The 21035-nt window shown below is 37.3% G+C and overlaps 1 protein-coding gene across 7 annotated transcripts in view; it reads left to right on the top strand.

Annotated features, from left to right (window-relative positions):
* SIPA1L1 (signal induced proliferation associated 1 like 1) overlaps positions 1 to 21035 on the top strand; it is a 394723-nt gene that overhangs the window by 255830 nt on the left and 117858 nt on the right. For 6 of the 7 annotated variants that reach the window (XM_037832380.1, XM_037832386.1, XM_037832385.1 and 3 more), the window contains one exon: positions 4001 to 5801. In XM_037832380.1, coding sequence (XP_037688308.1) covers positions 4304 to 5801 — 1498 coding nt within the window. In that variant the 5' untranslated portion in view covers positions 4001 to 4303. Of the gene's footprint in view, positions 1 to 2892; positions 3354 to 4000; positions 5802 to 21035 lie in introns of those variants that run through there. The other variant, XM_037832384.1, reaches the window with a different exon arrangement.

Here is a 21035-nt window from a genome sequence, read left to right as displayed (position 1 = left end):
ATCTGTATATATTTTATTTGGTGTTCAGGTGGGGTTAACAGCATAGAGATGATATTTTAAAGCTGCAGGTCCTATGACATCACCAGGCAGACTACTGGTAACACCCAGATATGTCCCCAGGTAATTTTAGTATCCTGTCTTCATTCAGTTGCACAGGCAACTGTGATCCAACCAAATCAACACTCTGTTCTCCATAATAATACTTTTGCTCCAGTACCCATCTCTGTTATCCCATCCTAATGCTGTGTTCTTGTGTATCCTAATACTTATATCGTTCACATTTGCATTCCAAAATAACCTTTTCACTTGTCTGCATTCCTGCTACGCCTGTAGCTTCCTTGAAGGAGGAGCCATTTTCTGAGTTATCCCTAGCCCCACCTGTGTGTATTGCGTTCAGAAGAGACTACAGAAATGCTGAGGGTGATTCAGGGGAGAGAAGGAAACACTGCCAGAAGAGTGGCCTTATCAGAAAAGGGTGCTAGGTTAGTTGTGACAGAACTGTGACAGAGATGAAAAGACTTTCAACTAGTGGAATTTGATATAGTTTACAGAAACTTACTTAACTAAACAGTGGTACCTCTAGATGGGATTGGTATGCTGACTAAATGGATCTACCATGGACCTAAATAGTACCTACAGCCATAAAATTAAACACGTGACGAGGAAAATTTTTTTAAATAGCCTACTCTTTTAACAGATGGAGGCAACGTGCTGTAAATTAGCATTGCTCTTCTGTTTAATTATGTTGCTTTTTACCATATTTAATGATTTTCAGGCAGGTTTCCTGATAATTAAGGAATTGCTAATAATCATCAACATATGTTTGCTATTTCAGTCAACCCTACAGAATAGATTTTTGAGGTGTTAAAAATGATCTGTAGTCATATGACACACATTGACATCTTTATTTTGCACTGATGGTTTAATAATAAGTGCAAAGCTTATGTATTTCTGTATATGCTAGTCATGATCCAAGGTTTGTATTGTACCTTTTTAAAAGGAGGCTTAATTGTATTTAAACCTATTAAATGAACTAGGGGAGGATTTTGGAATTGTTCTCATACAGAGGTGTTAAGATTCTTACTGGTGATTTTCCTGCCTTTGGCAAGTCAATTCTGCTTTGTGAGCGAGCATTATTATCTTTATGTATTTTGTAATGTCAAGAATAATAATGTCTTCATTTCTGATATGTCCAAAACATACTTTGACCTTAATTCTTGTTGCTATTTTTTATATTCTTATCAACGATTTCAGACTAGAGATACTAAATGTTTCCTTTGAGTAGAGTTCCTGGTGATAACTGTGTATCATTCATAAAATAAGCAAAAAATATCTATCCCCTCTATGATCAGGTTCCCAGTGTTGGTGGCAAGTTAAGTATTCATATCAACTGGGATGCACAGTGGTTAAAATTTGTGGTATAGCTGATATCAGAAGACATCCATTCTAGAGTTTCATTTCTTAACAGGAGTTGATTCTCTCTGACCTGCTTTCCTCCTTGGATTGTTGCAGTATGTGTAAGGGGTTTGATGTTATGAATAAGAATGGGGAAAGGAAGAGAAAGAATAGAAAGGAAGAAAGGTCATCATGACTGAAAAGAATCTATTATTTAACTTAATCACCCCTCTCGAACTTTCTGAATGTTTACAGGTCATTAAATTGTGGCTACTCTCTCTCCCTATGTGCCCCATCTTTATTTTGAACTGAAAAGAAGAAAAATTGAGTTCTTGTTATAATCAAGATGTAATAGAAGTCTTAGCCTTTTTTCTTTTAATTGCTGAGAAAATTTTATGTTTAAAAGTAAGATTTTTTTTTGGTTAATTAAAAAATACAGGATGCATATGAGGTGGTTTTGAAGAGAAATACTCTTGTTTGTGATGGCCGAGTCAGTTATATTATTGTGTTTTAGTGCTGGGTTTTGGTTTCGTCTTACATCCCATATAACTTTTCTTGTCCTGTAAAAAGAAAGTTCTGCAGTAAACCATTTTCTAAGAGAAATGAAATGTGGCAAGAATGAGTTTTTGTCATGGTGGGGTTGGTATATTCGCCTTTTGGAGAACAAAAGTTCTGGGAATGGAAGGTGATTTATTTGGATCTCAGTGAGGTTGTGAGAAATGTTGAAACAATTTTTGTTAAGTATCTACTTAGAATTATTCTTTATGCTTTTGTAAAGTATTCTTTCTTTGAAAGATACTTCACTTGAAATACTCAGTTCTTTTTTTCCTAGATGCAAATAGTTAATAGATTCTGGTTTTAACTGTCAAAGGATCTTTTTTTCTTCTTTTTTTTTCTTTTTTCTTTTCACGATTTTCATTCCCTTTTACGAGGAGCACCTCTTGAACCTTAGCTGTGGCCACGTGTGCTGCTCCAGTGCTGCCTTCAGAAGCAACAGTTAGCATGTATTCCACTTAAGGGGTTACAGTTGAAAGAGAAGCATGTAAAGTTCTGAAATGTAAAGAAAATCATAGTCATTTGATGGTAGAAGTATCTAGAAAGCTCAAAAGCCAGGTTTAATAAGGTTGCTATGCAAAAACCATTATCCCTTTAACAAAAGATGGTGAAGAGGAGTGAGAGTGGAAATAATTGGTGTTTATCTGAATCACTGCACAGACCCAGCCAGCACGAGCCCAGCTGGAGCCCTGCCTAGCTCTGCATTCTGCAGGCAGTGTGCATTTTTGAAACACCCCTAAATGTTCCAGCTTATAAATAGCAGCCAGCCTTCTAAAATGATGGTGTGTACTGCAAGAGAAATTAAAGCGGCTGCCTTGGAGGCAGGAAGCCGACTAGCGAGATGCTTAATTATTGTGGAAGTAAGTGCTTGTTCCTGTTGAGTGGAGAGTGCTGCGCGTGGGGCTGTCCTCCGGGTGTCAGAGCAGTGATTTGTAGACAATGCTGCCCTGTCAGCACAGTGCTGGTTCAGCAGCATCCTTCCAAACATCTATTTGGCAAGAATTTAAAGGCCACATCTTGTGTAATTTGTGGAGTTTTCCATTCTCTGCCATTATTTTCAGGATGTACGCAACCATGCAGGATTTGGGTCTCAGGATTTGTGCTTTTTGCCGACTGACTGATGTGCTCATGAGGAAGTTCGGTTTCTTCGCCCGTCACCTGGAAGGATGTTAACAGTTCTCTGTAATCTTGGGGAATACGAAGATGTCTATAGAGAGCAGCAATTAGTTTCTCCTGTGTTCATAAATTAGCACTGAAGGGGTGGGGTAGATTGTGATGCCTGTGGAAATGCAGGCATTTTGTTAATTGGTGAAATACTGCTAGCTTTACGAGTAGATGAAACTAAGGAGAGCTTGGAAGAGGTGGTAGCGAATGCCAGATTCCTTCTGAAATTCCTTGTCTGGGTAAGTAATAAAGTAGAGGAAAATACAGAAGAAGGCTGATGGCTATAATGGCTCTGAGAAAACCCTGTTTATTTTCTCTCTGCTGTATTTGCTCTTACCAAATATGTTAAGCCTTTGTAAGGAACAAAAAATAAGCATTGATTTGGAAATACAGAAGCTATAAGGGAGCATTGCAACATAGTAAAATCATTTTTAAATGTTTAGTTTTTTCAAAAAAAAAAAACTGCTTTGCACTAATGTCTGATTCTGTTGGTTGCATCTTGAACTTCTGGGCAGCACAGTGATTCATGATGTTCTGTGTTATTAGAAGTCATTGGAGCAAAAGTCTTCTTGGGATAGGAGCCTCTGTGTCCTAGAACAAGATGCCCCTTCCCCCTGTTTGTTTGTTTGTTTTTTAACAGTTCAATTAAGCTGAAGTGTTAATAGTTCTGTTTTTTCCTGTTTACGTTTTAAATGATGGATTTTATTAAATGCCATCACTTTCTTCCTTTCCATCATACTTCTTGCTTACTAAGTACATATTGTAGGCTGTTAACAGAAGTCCATTATTGAGTCTTTTATTTTCATGTGTATTGTTTTGGCAATTGCATATTTATTTTTAGATGTATTTATCAAGCGCTAATTCAACTTGTCCTTCTCTCTTTTAGAAAAAACATGGGATTATAGCATTCGCAGAATCACAGTAATACAAGTTCCATTCTATTTTTTCTGAAAGAAAGCCATCTATTAAAGTGAAGCAAAGGAACTATTGTGGATTATAATATTTTGAAGGTCTGGATTTTCAGCAGCTTGAAAAATAAGGTATCACTTAACCTTTTAAATGAAAAAGATTAAGATCTCATGCAACTGTTGTATTTTCTGGAAGCTGTTCTCCAAAAGGGAAGTGCACATTTAAAACACAGATATGATGGACCTTTCTGTAGGAGTTTAAGTCTGATTGCTTTTGCATCATGACCAGCTTGAAAAGATCCCAGACGGAAAGGCCTGTTTCCAGCGAGAGGGCCTCCATTGTCGGAACAGATGGCACCGCCAAAGTCCACACCGATGACTTCTACATGCGGCGCTTCAGGTCCCAGAATGGCAGCTTGGGATCCTCAGTCATGGCTCCTGTAGGGCCCCCTCGAAGTGAAGGTTCTCACCATATAACCTCAACCCCTGGAGTCCCAAAGATGGGGGTTAGGGCAAGGATTGCAGATTGGCCCCCAAGGAAGGAAAATGTCAAAGAATCTAGCCGTTCAAGCCAGGAAATAGAAACCTCAAGTTGCCTTGAGAGCTTGTCCTCCAAAAGCAGCCCTGTGAGTCAGGGAAGTTCTGTTAGCCTCAACTCCGGTGACTCAGCCATGTTGAAAAGCATACAGAACACGCTGAAAAGCAAGACGAGACCCTCGGAGACCATGGACTCCAGGTTTCTCATGCCTGAAGCCTATCCCACCTCTCCCAGGAAAGCTCTTCGCAGAATACGGCAGCGGAGCAACAGCGATATCACCATAAGTGAACTGGACGTGGATAGCTTTGACGAATGTATCTCACCCACGTATAAGACTGGACCATCGCTGCACAGGGAATATGGTAGCACATCTTCAATCGATAAGCAGGGAACTTCCGGAGAAAGCTTTTTTGATCTGTTAAAGGGCTACAAAGATGACAAATCTGATCGAGGTCCAACTCCGACCAAGCTCAGTGACTTTCTCATCGCCAGTGGAAGCAAGGGTTCTGGTTTCTCCCTGGATGTTATAGATGGGCCCATCTCACAGAGGGAGAACCTCAGGCTCTTTAAAGAAAGGGAAAAACCACTCAAGCGCCGTTCCAAGTCTGAAACTGGAGACTCATCCATTTTTCGTAAATTACGCAACGCCAAAGGTGATGAACTTGGGAAATCATCAGATCTTGAAGATAACCGATCAGAAGACTCTGTCCGGCCGTGGACGTGTCCAAAGTGCTTTGCCCATTACGATGTCCAGAGTGTATTATTTGATTTGAATGAGGCAATTATGAACAGGCACAATGTCATTAAGAGGAGAAACACCACCACGGGAGCTTCGGCAGCTGCTGTGGCATCCTTGGTCTCTGGACCTTTGTCCCATTCAGCCAGCTTTAGCTCCCCCATGGGCAGCACTGAGGACCTGAATTCCAAAGGAAGCCTCAGTATGGACCAGGGAGATGATAAAAGCAATGAACTTGTAATGAGCTGTCCGTATTTTCGGAATGAGATAGGTGGAGAAGGTGAAAGGAAAATAAGCCTGTCAAAATCAAATTCTGGTTCTTTTAGTGGCTGTGAAAGTGCCTCCTTTGAGTCTGCCCTTAGCTCTCATTGCACAAATGCAGGAGTGGCAGTACTTGAAGTGCCCAAGGAAAACTTGGTGTTGCATCTAGATAGAGTGAAAAGATACATTGTGGAACACGTGGATCTTGGTGCATACTATTATAGGAAGTTTTTCTATCAGAAAGGTGAGTGGAGATCTCTTATTTTTTAAATTTTATTTTGCTGTACTTATTGCTGTATATTATTGAAAAAAGTAGAGTACTGTATATTAAATACATTTGATGGGAAAGTAAATAGCTATTTGCTGCAATTTTGTTCTCTTTTTTTTTTTTTGGCACTTTTTGCATTATTTCCCTCTTTCCTGTGTAAAGATGATTTGTATATAATTTAGTGGATGAAATTATAGTTTCTGTTGTGTAGTAGACTTGCTATACTATCTTTAGGAATAATGTTGTCAATTATCTATTTGAAAGTATAAACTTATAAACCTTTTCTTTTAAGGATTGCAAAAGCAATCTTAATACTACCTTTTATTTATTTAGCACTTTCACAGTTATTATAGGATCATTTCTTTTCTGCCTCAGTGTCCTCATCAGTACATGGGAATTATACTACATTCCTATCCATTTCAGAGGAATCTTTGTGAAAATTGATTACATTATTCAAAAAAAGTTACTGTATCGATAAGTCCCAGAGCCAAAAGTGAGATCTAGGTCTTCTGGATTTAACTAGAAAAGACACTGAAGAGATAAGCACCCTTAACATGTTGGCAACTTCCTTTCTAGGCTTTTCTTTTTTGTAGGGTAAGTATATACATATATTGTTGAGATTTTACTTTATGTACAGTTTTGTGTCATACTTGATTTGTTTAAAAGTAGTATAAATGAAGACTTAAGTGCTTTCTGAAAGTGTTTTTGAGCAGCATTGTTAATGGAGGAATAAGTTTAGGTTGTACATGTCCCCAAGCTCGGAAGCAGGGTGTTTGCCACTGAAGCATGCGCACCTCAGCTACATCCCCGGAGCCCGGCAAGTAACCTCTGGAGGAGGGTGAGGATAAGCCTGTGGTGAGAGCCTCCCTGTCTACGAACTTCTCAAGCAATGTTTTTGATTTCCCACTTACTGTTTTGGGGTTTTGAACCTTATTTAGCTGTATTTTTCTGAATGTTTAGTTTCAAATGTGGTGCTCATTACAACTTTATGATATCATACACTTTAGAATAAAATTTATTTTAAGATTATTACATGATGAACCCTGTTCAAGAATTTAATGACCAGAAGAAATCTTCTTCATTACTAAATATCCATGTCTCATTTCTAGATATCCATGACATTGGTACTGGAATCCATGAGATAATGAAAATCCCAATTTCATTTAAAAAAATCTTTATTTTCTCCAAATAATTTTCTGGAGTTCAGATTTTTCTAAAGTGATTTCTAATCACTTCTTTCTTATACTATCCTTTGGGGTGCTGGGTTTCTCAACCTTGGCACTCTTGGCGTTTGGGGCCAGATAATTCTTTGTTGAAGGGTCTGTTCACTGCATTGTAGGATGTTTAGCAGCATCCCTAACGTCCATCCACTAAGCCAGTAGCACCCATCCACCAAGTTTTGCTAACCAAAAATTCCCACAGGAAGAAAGGAAAGCAGAATCCACTCTGCTTGAGAATCACTGGTTTAAGCCCAAGATGATTCACTCAGTAGTCTTCATCTTCACCCCGCTCATTTGTGACAATCAAAAATGTATCCAGACAATGCCAAATATCCCTACGGGTAAAACTGTCCCTTGTTGAGAACCACTGCTTTATTGTACCTGGGAAGTTTTCCAGAGGTGTTTCTGAGCTGTCTATATATTGAAGCTGACTTTCTAAAAACTGGCACTGACATTGGTTCAAACATGAGAACATATTAGTTGTAACCTTATTTATGCAGTAGTGGGCACCTTTTTCTTATCAGGCAATATAATAATAATATTAATATTGAGCATTTGGATGCTCCTATGTACCGAGCACTGAGCTAAGCATTTGACATGACGTGCATTTTCTCATATGCCACTGAGGTAGATACTATTGTTAGTTCCGTTTTCCAGATATGAAAACTGGAGCTTAAGATGTTAAGTGGAATAATATTATGGAGTTAGTAAATGGTGGAGCCAGGATTTGACATTTTGGTCTGTATGACCAGAGTCCATGTTATTAGATGCTGCACTCTCTGCTTTCTACTACATTAGAGTAAAGGGAAGGACTATATTTTTATGTTGAAGTCTGAGAGAAATTTCTTTAAAGTTATTTCATCATTTAAGGTTGTGGAATAAAAATTTGAATACCTGTATTCCACAGTAATCCTGCTTAGATCATAAAACCATAAAATTTTAAAGCCCTAATCCAAAGTAGTTCCTAAAGTGAAGCATGGGAATGACTTCTCACCCAACACGATAAGGTCTGCTTAATTGAAAATATCAGTTAACGCTGGGAATCTTTCAAAAGTATACATATCTGAAATATTTTCATTAAAGCATACAAAAATATATTTATTTGTCAACTCTTGTTTTGAGGCCAAGGACTTTTCTTTGACAGTGTTTTCACTATTTTGAATTTGACATTGCTTTAATTGTATATAATCCATAAGAGCAAGAACATAGACAGTAGCAAAGTGATCCAAGTACAGAATCTTAGATTTCATGATTTTTTTCTCATTTTAATTTGTTTTGCCCACACCTAATCCAACAGCTTTTTTTTTAGTAACTTGCCTTTACTAAGTGTTTCCAAAGCCTTCAACTTAGTTTAAATACAAACAGCACTTATCTTTTGTATTTGTATGTCATCAGCTTTCATGATATTTAATTAAATTTCATAATTACAATACCGAGTCAGCTGGCATAAACCCGTTTTGGGAGAACTCAGCTGACTTGTGGTTGGTGTGGAGTCTAAGCTGATGAGAGCAGAAAGCCTGTGTGGGCCTCAGGATTGCCTGATCTCCAGGAGCCTTCCATGCACCTTGGACATTCACCAGCAAGGTTTACAGAAGGAGCGGGGAGCAGTAGTTAACCCAGGAAGTTTATCTATGAAAGTCAGTTACACAGGGTACAACCGTAATAGCTTATTTTGGGCCACACAACTTAGAATTTTCAAATCAGGTTGGTCATCTGTTATAATAATATACTACAAATTATGGCGTTGGATAACATCATTTCAAGCAGAAATAAAGCTTCTAAAATATAACTATGTTAAAAGAATTTTAAATGATAAACATTTTTTTAAAACCATAGTATAAAATATAATTAAATTGATAATTCTTTTAATATAATTTTTAATATACATTTTTTATTCACCAAAATTAATGCAGTAACTCATTTTTCCTAATCAGAATCTTAAAGCAAGTCATCTTGTTGAAGGAGCACAGCATTGTCAGATATAATTTATTGTCCAGCAACAGGGTGTAACACCGCTGACCTAGCTGTCACCTCAACCTCTTCACCACCAGATAGTCTCCATTCTGCGGCTTAATGAATTCCTGACTTCCTTGTGGCTAAGTCATTGGGAAGAAGAATTCACTTTATTGAAGTTCACCTTATAGCCAACATTATATGTAAAATTTAATTGTTTTCAGTTGATGAAGCTGAGGTCACTAATATTACATTATTTTTATAAGCATCATTATTATTCAAATTTATACTTTAAAGGCTGTTTGGCTCCAATGTGTAAGATAAGACCACTGGTGGAAAGTTAGAGGACCAGTAAACTAATCCAATTGTTTGCGCTATTAAAATAAGCAAACCAGCATAAATGTTCTCTCCAGTCTTTTATCCTGCCCACTTTTCTACTACTTGGCTAGTTGTGTGATGTTTATTTTATAAAGATTCACCCATTATTAAATGACAGTATTAGTACAGCTAACATGTATTGCGTTTTTACTTTGTGCTATATGTAGCTCTCACTTAATGCTCACAATACACAGAAGTGAGCCTTTCCTCATGGTAAGACATTCAAGTGGCACAACCATGTCCTACATAGAGAGGCGCAAGCTAGGCAGTAGAGCAGCCTACTTAAAATTAATCTGATCATCTTCCTTTGAGGGTGTATGTATTTTATATTTAGTTTTTATTTAGATAATCACCATGATCAAAGTACCCAGGAAATTTGTAAATGGAAAATACTGTGTTATAGAGCAGTCATGACATTGCCTGTAGCTGACATGGCCTGTAGAAGAAGGCACTTTCTCCTAGCCATTACTGCTTATTTTCTGTGATTACATAGGACTTTTTCAGTTTTGCACTGAATACACAATTGTTCTCCCTGAATTCCTTTTAAGGGATATATTAATGGAACACCAGGTTGCCCATGGGTGGCCTTGGCAGTAGCATTTCTTGCTCCATTGATAACAGTGTTGATAGGCTTATCTGTATGCTGGTGGAGCATCACTCTCAAAGATAAGCTCTTGAAGATAAGGTGCCCAGTGTCATTATCTGGTCTGAGGCTTATCAAAGAAGGTTTTCCCCCTGCTTCTGAAAAGATGATAAACTAGTGCTTGGGCACTTAATTCTTCTTCTGATAACTTTAAGCCACTAGATTTGATGGTTCTTAATGTTCTTGTTCCCCTTCCTGTTCCTACACCACCACCTCTCCCCACCTTAACACACATGCTCACAAAATCGGGTCCAGCAGTCTGTGAGACTCCAAGCCTACCAGTTTGAGGAGACAGACATATCAGATTTTAGTTACTGTCATAATGTCAGATCTTCTTTCTTTACCTCTCACCTTCTTGTAATCAGCTGTTTTTAGCACCATTTCTTTGGAATATATACACTTAAATTTGTTTGTACTTGAAGTGACTGCTTTATCACTCTTTTATATTCTCACTTTTGTTACCAAGTTTCACCCTGTTAAATGAACATCATTAAGTAGCTATTATGACTTTTAGTGATTATTTTATGGTACACACAACATATCAGGGAATACCGTTCAACTAAGCATATTTCTAAAAATCTGTGCTTATTTTATTGACTTGTTCTTTTTCTTTCATAATACTTTTCTAGGCTTGAGGAAAGTATTATGGGATGCCTTAAGGCTAATTATTCTTTGTTTAGTTTTTTGATGTGGACAGTTTTATATTTTAGGTAAGGAATGAACTCCATAAGCAGCAACTCTTGTGTTACCAAGCCATGTTATGTCTATGTGCCTTTTGAACTTAGCAGTTAACTTCTGCCAAAATTAATTGTGAAGGATTTTATGCATATATAGTAATTTATTGTTTTAATGCCTTTGTCTTTATTTTTGTGTGTGGACACATAAACTGTGTGTAGTTCATTTGAAGTAGTCTTTTAATTATTCTACTAAATGGAATTCACACACACACCTATATACAGACATATGTAATTATATATATGTATGTGAGAAAGGTGATTTCCTTTTCTTTGCCTTTGTTTAGGAACTTAAATGGATTAGAAATGTGGAAGTGAATAGAAAAGTGCCGCTGCTGCCTGCCCCCCCCCCCTCAATAAAATAATGGATTGAAATTATTTCAGATTTTTGTCCTGGGCAATCCTTATAGTTATCTTTTTTCTAGACTAGATACTATAATTGAAAATTACATAGATAGTATTTTATTTTCTTTAAGAAATGTTCTGAAGCAAGAATGGAATCCCTAACTTTTAATGGCTACAAACTCAAACATTATACTTAACCTATATGATATGACACTCTCTAATATTATTTTGAATAATAATATTTTGAATTAGAACACTGACAGTAAGACCAAAAATCAGAATACCTGTCCTCATTTGTTTTTTGATGAGCTTCTGACCTTGAATAACTTACTTACCTTTTTTTGGGCTAGAGGATGTTAGTCTGAAAGTTCTCAGTTCTATAATTCTCTTAATAAACCATCTAATTGTGACCAGGCATGTAAATTTTAGTTCATGTGCTACAATATCATAGTGGTAGCATAGTAGTATTGATGGTGATGATACAAGCTAACATTTATATAGGGCTTACTATGTATCAGGCGCTATTCTAAATGTTTTACAAATATGTATTCATTTCAACCTCAAAACACCCTATGAGTGGATGTTATTTTTATCACCAGTTTATGAGAAAGACTAAGATATAGATGTTTGCCAAAGTTCTGCAGCGTTAGTAAGTGATGTAGTCAGAACTCAAGCACAGGCAGTCTGGCCAGTTACCGTTCTTTGTAATTCCTACGTTTTGTTTGTCATCAGTCAGAAGGTAGAGGAGTGCCACGATACTCAGAGGAGCTTCTTAGAAAAGGGCTCTGCATTAGGACAGCTAGGCAGCCTTTTAAGAAATACCGATTCTGGGTCACAATTCAAAACAACTGAATCACATTCTCAAAAGATGGGTCCTGAACATCTATACTTTTAAGCTCCGTGATTCTGATGGATTTTCAGGATTGAGAACCACTGATTTAGAAGGAGATTTGGGACACTAAATAACCTGTTGAGTAACTAACTTAGGAATGTGTCTTACTAACTGTTCAGGGCTACCATTTGCAAGGAAGGCATTAGGTATTAAGGTTTTGCTTCTTTGCTCCTTTGAAAATGTCTCCTTTCTTGGTGCTCTCGTGAGTTCCAGCATTGTTTAGCTGCACCTTGATCTGTGAGGTACCCAGGTTTTCACATTGCCTGAGCCATCTCAGTTCAGAAGTTTTGGAAGTTGCTTTTGAAAGGGCATGTGCCCCAGTTGCTCCTAGACATATTTTATGTTAAAATCAAGATAGACTGTCAGAAGGCACCAAATTAGCTTAAACGCTTGACTTTTTATTTAAGATCATTAGCAGATGCAGTCTTAGAAAAATGAGAATTTGTTTTTGCATTGAAACTGTTAAAGAAGACATTGCCCATTATGTCATTCAGCAGTCCCTTTAGAAAGTTCTATTTGAGAAATACATTTTAGAAATTGATGACAGGAATTGTTTTCTGATAACTACCACATGCCTGCCTTTCAGATGGTAGCTATATGATTGGTTTGTTTTACTGTATCTCCTGTTTTACCTTGGCTCCCAGAACCAGATTTGATGCTCAACTATATAGCCTTAATTATTAATGCATTTGATTTCATGGTCACATTCTATTTTCCTGTATCTATCTTATTAAAATGGTAATTAGTATTATATGTTTATATCCAAATGAAATACCTTTATTCCAAGGTTAGCTCCTCAACTCTAGCTACATTTTCCACCAATTTCTGCATGGATGGCTATCTAGTTGTCATCTCAAATCCATGTGTAAAAATTTTGAGTTAATCATTTTCCTCCCTAAACAAGCCCCTCATCATTTCTCTCCTTCTATAAATGCCACCATTATTAACAGTCAGTCATCTGAAACAGGGAGGCATCCCCTCTCCATTTCTCAACCACTCATCTGTTGAGAAAACCCCTTGAGTGTACCTTTGAATTGCTGGTAGTTTTCCCAACTATAGCCCTCACTGCCTCTTTCCCAATTTCTAGCAATAGGTTCCTTGTTAGTCTTTCCATCTCTAGTCTGCCCTACTCAAAACCCAATTTCTTGTGTCTGCCAGATTACAAGCATTTTTTTAATCATTTATCAAATAACATTGTATCAGTTGGGTCCTCTGGGAAGCAGATGCTGAGACAGGAGTGCAAGTGGTTTATTACAGAGTTGGGAGTAATGCTTTTGAAAGACAAAAGGGGGAGGAAGCAGAATTTAGCGAGGGTGGGGGGTTGGGGGGGAACCTTCAGAACAGGATGCAAATCTGACACTGTGAAAGGAGAGGGGAAGGAAGTAAATTGGGCAGGGAGAGAGCCTCAAACCTTGATGCAAATCTGTAAGTCTCAGCCAATGCAAAGGGGAGCTCCAGAGCAAAGGGTGTGCATTAGAGAAGTTCCTGTGGGCAGAAATGGCCAGACCCTGGCATGCTGGGGGCTGCCCAGGAAGAGTGTTTCTTTGCTCAAAACTGTACCTGATCTGAAGGCAGTGCAGCTTGAGACACTGTCAGCTAACAGGAAGTGTGGCTGAACTGTTACCAGTTCTTTCTGGAAGGGAGAACAGTGTTTCTCTTCTGTGGCTGCTGCCACTTATGTGTGGGTGCCTACTGCATGCCTGGCATGTTTTGGCCATTGGAGTGGGAAACAGAACTGACTGCCCTCACCGGACTTACATTCTGGTGAAGGGAATCAGACAATGAACAAATAAATCAGACAAAAGTTCGTATGTGCTTATTATAGAAATTATAATACAGAGGTACAGAAAGGGATTCCTTGCCTAAGTTGAATAAATTGACTTTGTATCCTTTTGAATCTTTTCCTGTATATACACATGTAATACATTGACCAATTTACCATTGACCAGAGTGCCTTTCATATTTTAAGGTGGATTTTAAAATTAAAGTAATAACCTGCACATTCATTTACTTATTTATTCACTTAATCATTCAAATAACATTTACTAAGCATCTGCTCTCTGCCAGTTACAGCTGAGGATACTGTGGAGCACAAACGCCAAAACGTCTCTGCTGACACATGGTGTTTGCAGTCTGCAGTTAGTGCCATGAAGACAAATGAGAAGCTTTGGAATTAATTTTTTCCCTGATATTTTAAAAATATCTGATCTCTTATAATATCTTTGTTCCCTCTGTCTGGAACTCCATTTAGATGGAGGGTGGAATTCCTGGATTTATCCTCCATTTTTTATCTTCCACAATTTCAAGTAGTATTTTTTTTCTGTATTCATCAATTTTATTTTCTGGATAAGGGGTTGATAGGTAGCTCTATGTTTTATTGTTCAGTTCATTCACTGTATTTTATTTCAGCAATCATATTTTTAATCCTGCAGAAACTTATTTTTGTTTTCTGTTCTTATTATTTTTCATAATAGCTTGTCCTTATTTTATATACTCCACATCTCTCTATTAGTATTAGTTAAAAACGAATTTTGTCTAAGTTCTTTTTCTAGAATGACTTTTATTTTCTTAGTTGTATTTTCTGTTTTTCTTCTTAATGTCTCCTTCATGCTTTTGATTTTCCTTAGCTGCCTGGTGGTCTTCGCTTATCACATTTATGAAGAAAGCCCAAGGTGGGTTAGTGTATGTGGCCTGGGTTACCCCTGTGATTCTGTGGGTCTCTTTCCCTAGCTGACCTCCCCTTATGTGGAAGGGCTGAGGACCAGTTCTGGAAAAGTAGTGCAGTCTCTCGACAGAGAGTTATCCCTGTAGAGTGGGAGGGCAGTGGACAGGGTGCAGGATAGAAACTCACATAGCTGCCTGGGTTGGGAGGACTTTCCAACATATTCCACTCCCCAGGTGTAGCTGCCTTTCCTGCTTGTGCTGGTGTAGGCATTGAACAGGGTTGTTTCCCTTCCTCTCTTGTCCACCTGATACATTCCTGCTTGTCTCTAGGCTTATGACACTTTTGTAACCCCTCCCACCCTCCTTTCCAAAGGTGCACTCCTACCACTACTCCAGGTCACCCTGGTGGCCTTTGTTTCTGTATAGCACTTCCTGTGGTACGTTGGATCATAACGATTCTAAGCTCTCCTTGAAAGCAAGGACCACAGATTAGGCAGGCTCAGTAAATGTTTTACAAGTGATTGATATGAAGTAGAAGATTTATTGAGTGGAGAAGCCAGCATATCTTATATTTACAGTAGCTCAAAGAGGCAGAGAGGAGCCTCTGTGTATGTGATCTTGTGTTTCACACCAGATGCTGAATAATATATTGCAGTTCCTTTTCCTCTCTTTTCAGGAAATAAGACCACAAACTAGACTGTGGTTACAGTGGTTTTGTGAAAATTAACCAAGACCACCAATTGATATCCATAGGTCTATTACTGAGTCATGATTTTTACGATTCTAAATGTTAGTAAACACGATTGATGGATGCTAAAATCAGTGGGTGACTGAGGAGAAACAGGAGGCAAAACAGGATTTACATAATCTCAAAGTATCTCCCTCAAGATAATTGTTAACTACAGTTAACAGTTGTTACAGTGGAGAAATCTGGCACACAGGACCTTACCAAAGTGATCAAGGTCAGTATTATGAACCCTGTGAAATGATGCAAAGTAGGACACATTATTTTTGCAGTTTTCTTACCCAAAGAGCAAAACCTCAGTCCAGTCATGTGAAACCACCAGACAAACCCACATTGAGTGATAAATACTCGTGAAAGGTGTCATGATCATGAAAGCCTAGGAAAGACCTAGGGACTGTTGGAGACTGCAAGGGAGTATGGAAATTACACCTAAATGCAATGTGGGATTCTGAATGGGATTCTAGAACTTCAAAAGGAACACAGCAGGAAAACATGTAATTCGAGTAAGATCTTTAGTTAATTGTATTATATCAATGTTAATTTTCTGATTCTGACAGTCGTACTGTATGTAGTTATGTAAGATGTTAATGTTGGGGGAAGATAGGTAAAGAATATATGGAAATTCCCCATGTTATTTTTGCAGCTTTTCTGTAAGTCTAAAAGTAGCCAAAATGAAAAGTATAAAATAAAGAATACTTTCAGGTATTGTCAATAATAGTAGCTAACATACAAATTATCCCCATGAAATTTATCCCCATGAAAACCAAATGGGAATGCTTACCTAGTTTCTTGTAACAAGGATGTATCAAAGCAACCGCTTGCTATGCTTACTGCCTGCTTTAGTTTCCGAGGCTGCTCATAGCAAATAGCATGAAATCGCTATTTTGGTATGTCTGTCAGATTAAACCATGGGAATTTATTCAGTCGTGGTTTTGAGGCTGAGAGAATGTCCAAATTAAGGTATCATCAAGGCAATGCTGTCTTCCTGAAGACCTCCTGCCGGTGATCCTTGGCTCCTCTGTCACATGGCAAGGCACATGGTAGCATCTGCTGGTCTCCCTTCTCTTCTGGGTTTTGTTGATTTTAGCTTCTTGCGTCTGTGGCTTTCTCTCTCTCTGTCTGAATTTCATTCTGTTATGAAGGACTCCAGTAATAGGATTAAGACTCATCCTGGTTCAGGTGGGTTACACCTTAACCAAAGGAACCTCATCACAGGAATGGATTAGATTTAAGAACATATTTTTCTGGGGTACATTATAGCTTCAGACCACCAGATTGCCTCCTCTGAAGAATTTCAATGCTCTTCATTTTGCAGTCTTAAGGAAATTTTTTCAGTAAACAAGTCAATGACATCATCGTAAGACCTGCCAGCTCTTTGTCAATTGCATAGGTTGTTATAACTTCAGACACCAGAGAGCACCTCTCCTGAACACTGAAGTTAGGTGCTCAAAAGATACTTGTTTCGTTGTCAACTGCTTTTCCCATTTTTCTTATGGATCCCTCTCCTCTCTATGGGAGTCCATTTATCTGCACTTCAAGGCAGCCAATTGCATCCAAGTCAGGGAGAAACATCAGCAGAAGCAACTTCTATGACTTACATGGATAGTTAGTCAACAAATCTGTGGGCTCTGGTGGGTATTTGGGGCCCACAGTGTGGTCTCTGCCCTGTGGATAGCAGTGACTTCTACCTTGACTGAAGGTTCAGCTATCCCTGAGGGTCTTCCTACCAAGTGCTTCAAAAGCTTTTAGATACGAGGATATCTTGCTGCAGTATCCCTGGTTAAGAGATGCAAAGGTGTTTCAAATGTAAATAAATATAGTTAGATACGGATATTTCATTGTGATCTCTTGCATTTGGATGTTAAATATGTTTTTTTGGCATTTGAATTGGTGTTAACTAATATTAAAAGCAAAGAGTTGCATTAGTATGCAAGCTTTTTACATGTGCTTAACTTTTTCTGTCCCATGGACACCTTTGGCAGTTTAGTGAAGCCTATGGACTCTTCTTAGAATATTTTAAGTGCATAAAATAGAAATACTAAGGAAACTATGTATATTAAAATAGAATTGCAAAAATTTTTTAATTTTGTGATATGGTAATATTAGTGCTGCTTTATTATTGCACTAACAGCAGGTCTGATAACTAAGTAATAATGAGTGAAATTGCTATTTTGGTATATCTGCAACAACTATAATGTGATACGAAAATATCTATGATTTCTATTGGTTTCAATGTCACATGTACAGCTAATATTACTGTAGTTTGTTGCCTACATTCATAATTTGAAAGAAATACTAAATTTCAATTAGAAATTAGCCAAATAAAGACGATTATTTTTTGATTCAAGTTTATGGCCCCTCTGATTTCCCTATTGACAAGTTAAAAAACCCCTGGCCTTATAGGAATGACCTTATTAAGTAAATTTTTCCCCCAGTTAGTTATTTCCATAAGGTAGGGTTCTATAAGTGAAATGGTATGAACTTTATAGGAATCTTGATTTTTAATGCCAAAATGCTGTTAAGAAAGCTTGCACCAGAAAAATCCTATTTATATGTAGAAGAGTATGTAATCTAACATTCTCTTGACTACTTTGAGTATTTACAGTTTTAATTTTTGAGCATTTATTATAAAACAAAACAGATACTTCATTTTGATCACAAGTGAGACTGAATTTTTTAATTGTAATTATTGGCCATTTGTCATAGATTGATAGCAGCTGATAAAAAGCATCTCCCATTATGATCTACGACATTTTATTTTCCCTTTGTTTATATAAGGTTTTCTTTTTTTAATAGTGTAATCATTTAAATTCAATTTATTAATGTCAACATAACTTCATAATAAATTCTACCTTTTAGTGGCAAGTTAGGGACATAGTAGGGACTGCTTAGTCAAATGCTGGTTTAAACCCCAAATGCTGTTTTAAACTCTGTACATTTTTGGCATTTAGACCACCTCACTTTTTTAAAATTACCTGTGGAAAGAATTGGAACAGTAGAGTGCTGTGCACTTTATAAATGAGGAAATTATGCAACAATAGCTTGAGGGAGAGCTTGGGACAGGATTCTGGCATAACCAGTCCTTTGTGCATGTCCCCATCTATTACTCTGACCTGGTTTTGATTATGATGCAGAGTCATAGGCTATTTAGTTCTCATGGAACCTCCATCTTTATAATTAGGATTAGCCTTCAGGGACCAGAGATTGAGAATCTCTGAGTGGTACACTTCCCAGAAAGAGCCATTCTTTAAACAGTTGGCCTCTTATTATCTCCACTTTGGCAAGCCCATCTTTCATTTTAACAGCAAAATGCACTTCGTTTTTTTTTCTTTTCTTTTTTTATTCTCCTTTTAATTCTGTCCTCTCTAACAAAGTTATGTCATATTAAGAGGTAAATGAAGTGCACAGAAACAAAACATTTAAACAACGTGAACCCAATAGACAGACATAAACAACTTTCTAGAAGCATGATCTACAGTGAGTTAGTTGTCTTCCTGGTTTTGTCCTCATTCTCCACGTGTTGCTAATGCACATATGGAGAGTCAAAGTTCATTTCATCAACCATTCTGAGAGTGACACACTTGGAACCCGCCAAGTAGACCGTTCTAAGAAAAAATATTTAAAGTGTTGAGATTGGTGAAATAATTTTAATTCATACTAGTAAAATTATATTGTTAACTCTGTTTGACCTGCTGATTTAGATTGAGGTTGAGGTCTGTCTAGTTAGTACTATCTTTACCACCCCTTTCTGAAGTGACTTATGATGCCTGTTCTGGAGCAAATGAAGCATTTTCATTTTTCCTTCTGCATAGCACAACTCTTTTATGTAGGATAATTCTAAGATTAGAATTTGAACATTTTTGTGTCTTTGACATATACTGCCACACTGCTTTCTAAAAAGGTTGGTACAAATTCATAGTGCTGCCAGCAGTGTACAAATGTATTACAGCTCTACCAAGAGACGTTTTCATTTCAGAAATGTTACTCATTTTGTTAAGTGTGAAATAGTGCTCAAGTTTTATTTGGTTTGTGTTTCTTTGATTTATGTTTACTGTGTCTCTATTTAATTTTTTTAATTAATAATTTTAAAGAAATATTTGAAGCCATAAATTACTAATTTATCATTATAAAAATAAAAACATATTTATTGTTCTTAATTACACAGTCAAAATTATGCTGGTGTGTCTAGGGAAATGTACAACTGAAGTAGTGTATTCAAATATCGGGGAACCCAATACAAGCAATCCTAAACTTGCCAGTAGAAGCACTGAAACTCTTGTATTGTATTTTCTTTTACTCCGTTACAATTAAAATGCCAGCCTTAACTTTTTAGAGGGCAAAATTTTTCTTGCCTTATGCACACGTGCTCTTGCTTAGCTTATAACCAGTTGATTTGATGGTAATTAATCTAATTACATGGAGCTTTGAACTATTTACTGTTTCCCTTCTTTATCAATGTGAGGTTATTATTTACTGTTGTGAATGTATCAACCAAAAATTTACTTATTCATGTGAAATGGTCTAGTGATGACAAAACCACTTTTTGGCACGCACTTTTTGTGTACTATCCTTGTTACAAACTCAAGAACCAGAACTAATGTGAAACTTCAGGCTAAACATTTGTTTAGATGTTAAATGTGAAAAATGGATGAGGAGGGGGAAATCGACCTTATATGGACATAACATTAATATTTCTTCCTCTAAACACAGTAAAACCTTGGCTGTATATACAGCACATAAGAAATAAAGCACTGTGTATGATCTAGCCAGGTAATAGCATATTCTTTTTGGCACCAAATCTTATTCAACTACTTTTTATTCATAATAAAACTTGAAAAACTTCTGGGAAGATAATGTGATATATATATATATCAGTTAAGCAAATGAGCTTTGGAATCAGTAATTGAAATAATTTCTGAATTCTAGTACTGATATTTACTACTTGTGGCTGACAAGGGACTTATCCTTTCTAAATCATAGTTTGCCATTTCTATAACAAAGAAGGAAATACCTATCTTCTCATGGTTCATGTGAATATTAGAGTGTTTGGCAAAGTGCCTCGCTTCAGGGAGCCGTCATTCTAATATAATAATTGTGGTGTTGTTTTTTGGCATTCCAGTATGCTGGCACTAACATATTGTTATTTTTGGTGGTGTAATAATCCTCCATTAGCAGTTTTATCCACCATCCTTGAGTCTCCAATTCCTTCTCCCTTTCCCTTTTCCTTCCTCCAATTTTCATTATCCTGTATTTGTCTGCAACTCCTGTCCTTGTTCTCCTTCTTCCCTCAAATATTAAGAAAGAGCTGGTTGTAGATCTGGCTGGGAGAGTCCTGTGCAGTTGATGGATATCTCCTGCTGGTGGAGGTAGACTGCTGGTAGGAGAAAAAATTGTAAATGCTGCAGCACAGAGCCGGTGTAGAAAAGCATGGCCCAGAGGCTGTGGTCCAGTGAGAAAGGTAATGAAGTCCAGAGAAGTTGAAAGACGCAGGAGAACCAAGAGTGCCCTGAAGAGCCTGACTGTGAGGATATCCCTAAAAGGCTTTTGTTATAGATGAAAGACAAAAATCTGAAATCTGAATCACTTGTCATGAAATCAAAGTTTTTAAGGACTCAAAAATTCCCTTTAAGAGGACT

The sequence above is a fragment of the Choloepus didactylus genome, chromosome 4 (genome assembly GCF_015220235.1).
Source record: "Choloepus didactylus isolate mChoDid1 chromosome 4, mChoDid1.pri, whole genome shotgun sequence".
NCBI lineage: Eukaryota > Metazoa > Chordata > Mammalia > Pilosa > Megalonychidae > Choloepus > Choloepus didactylus.
Note: the sequence above shows the minus strand (reverse complement) of the source record. Positions and strands in the feature narration are given on the sequence as shown.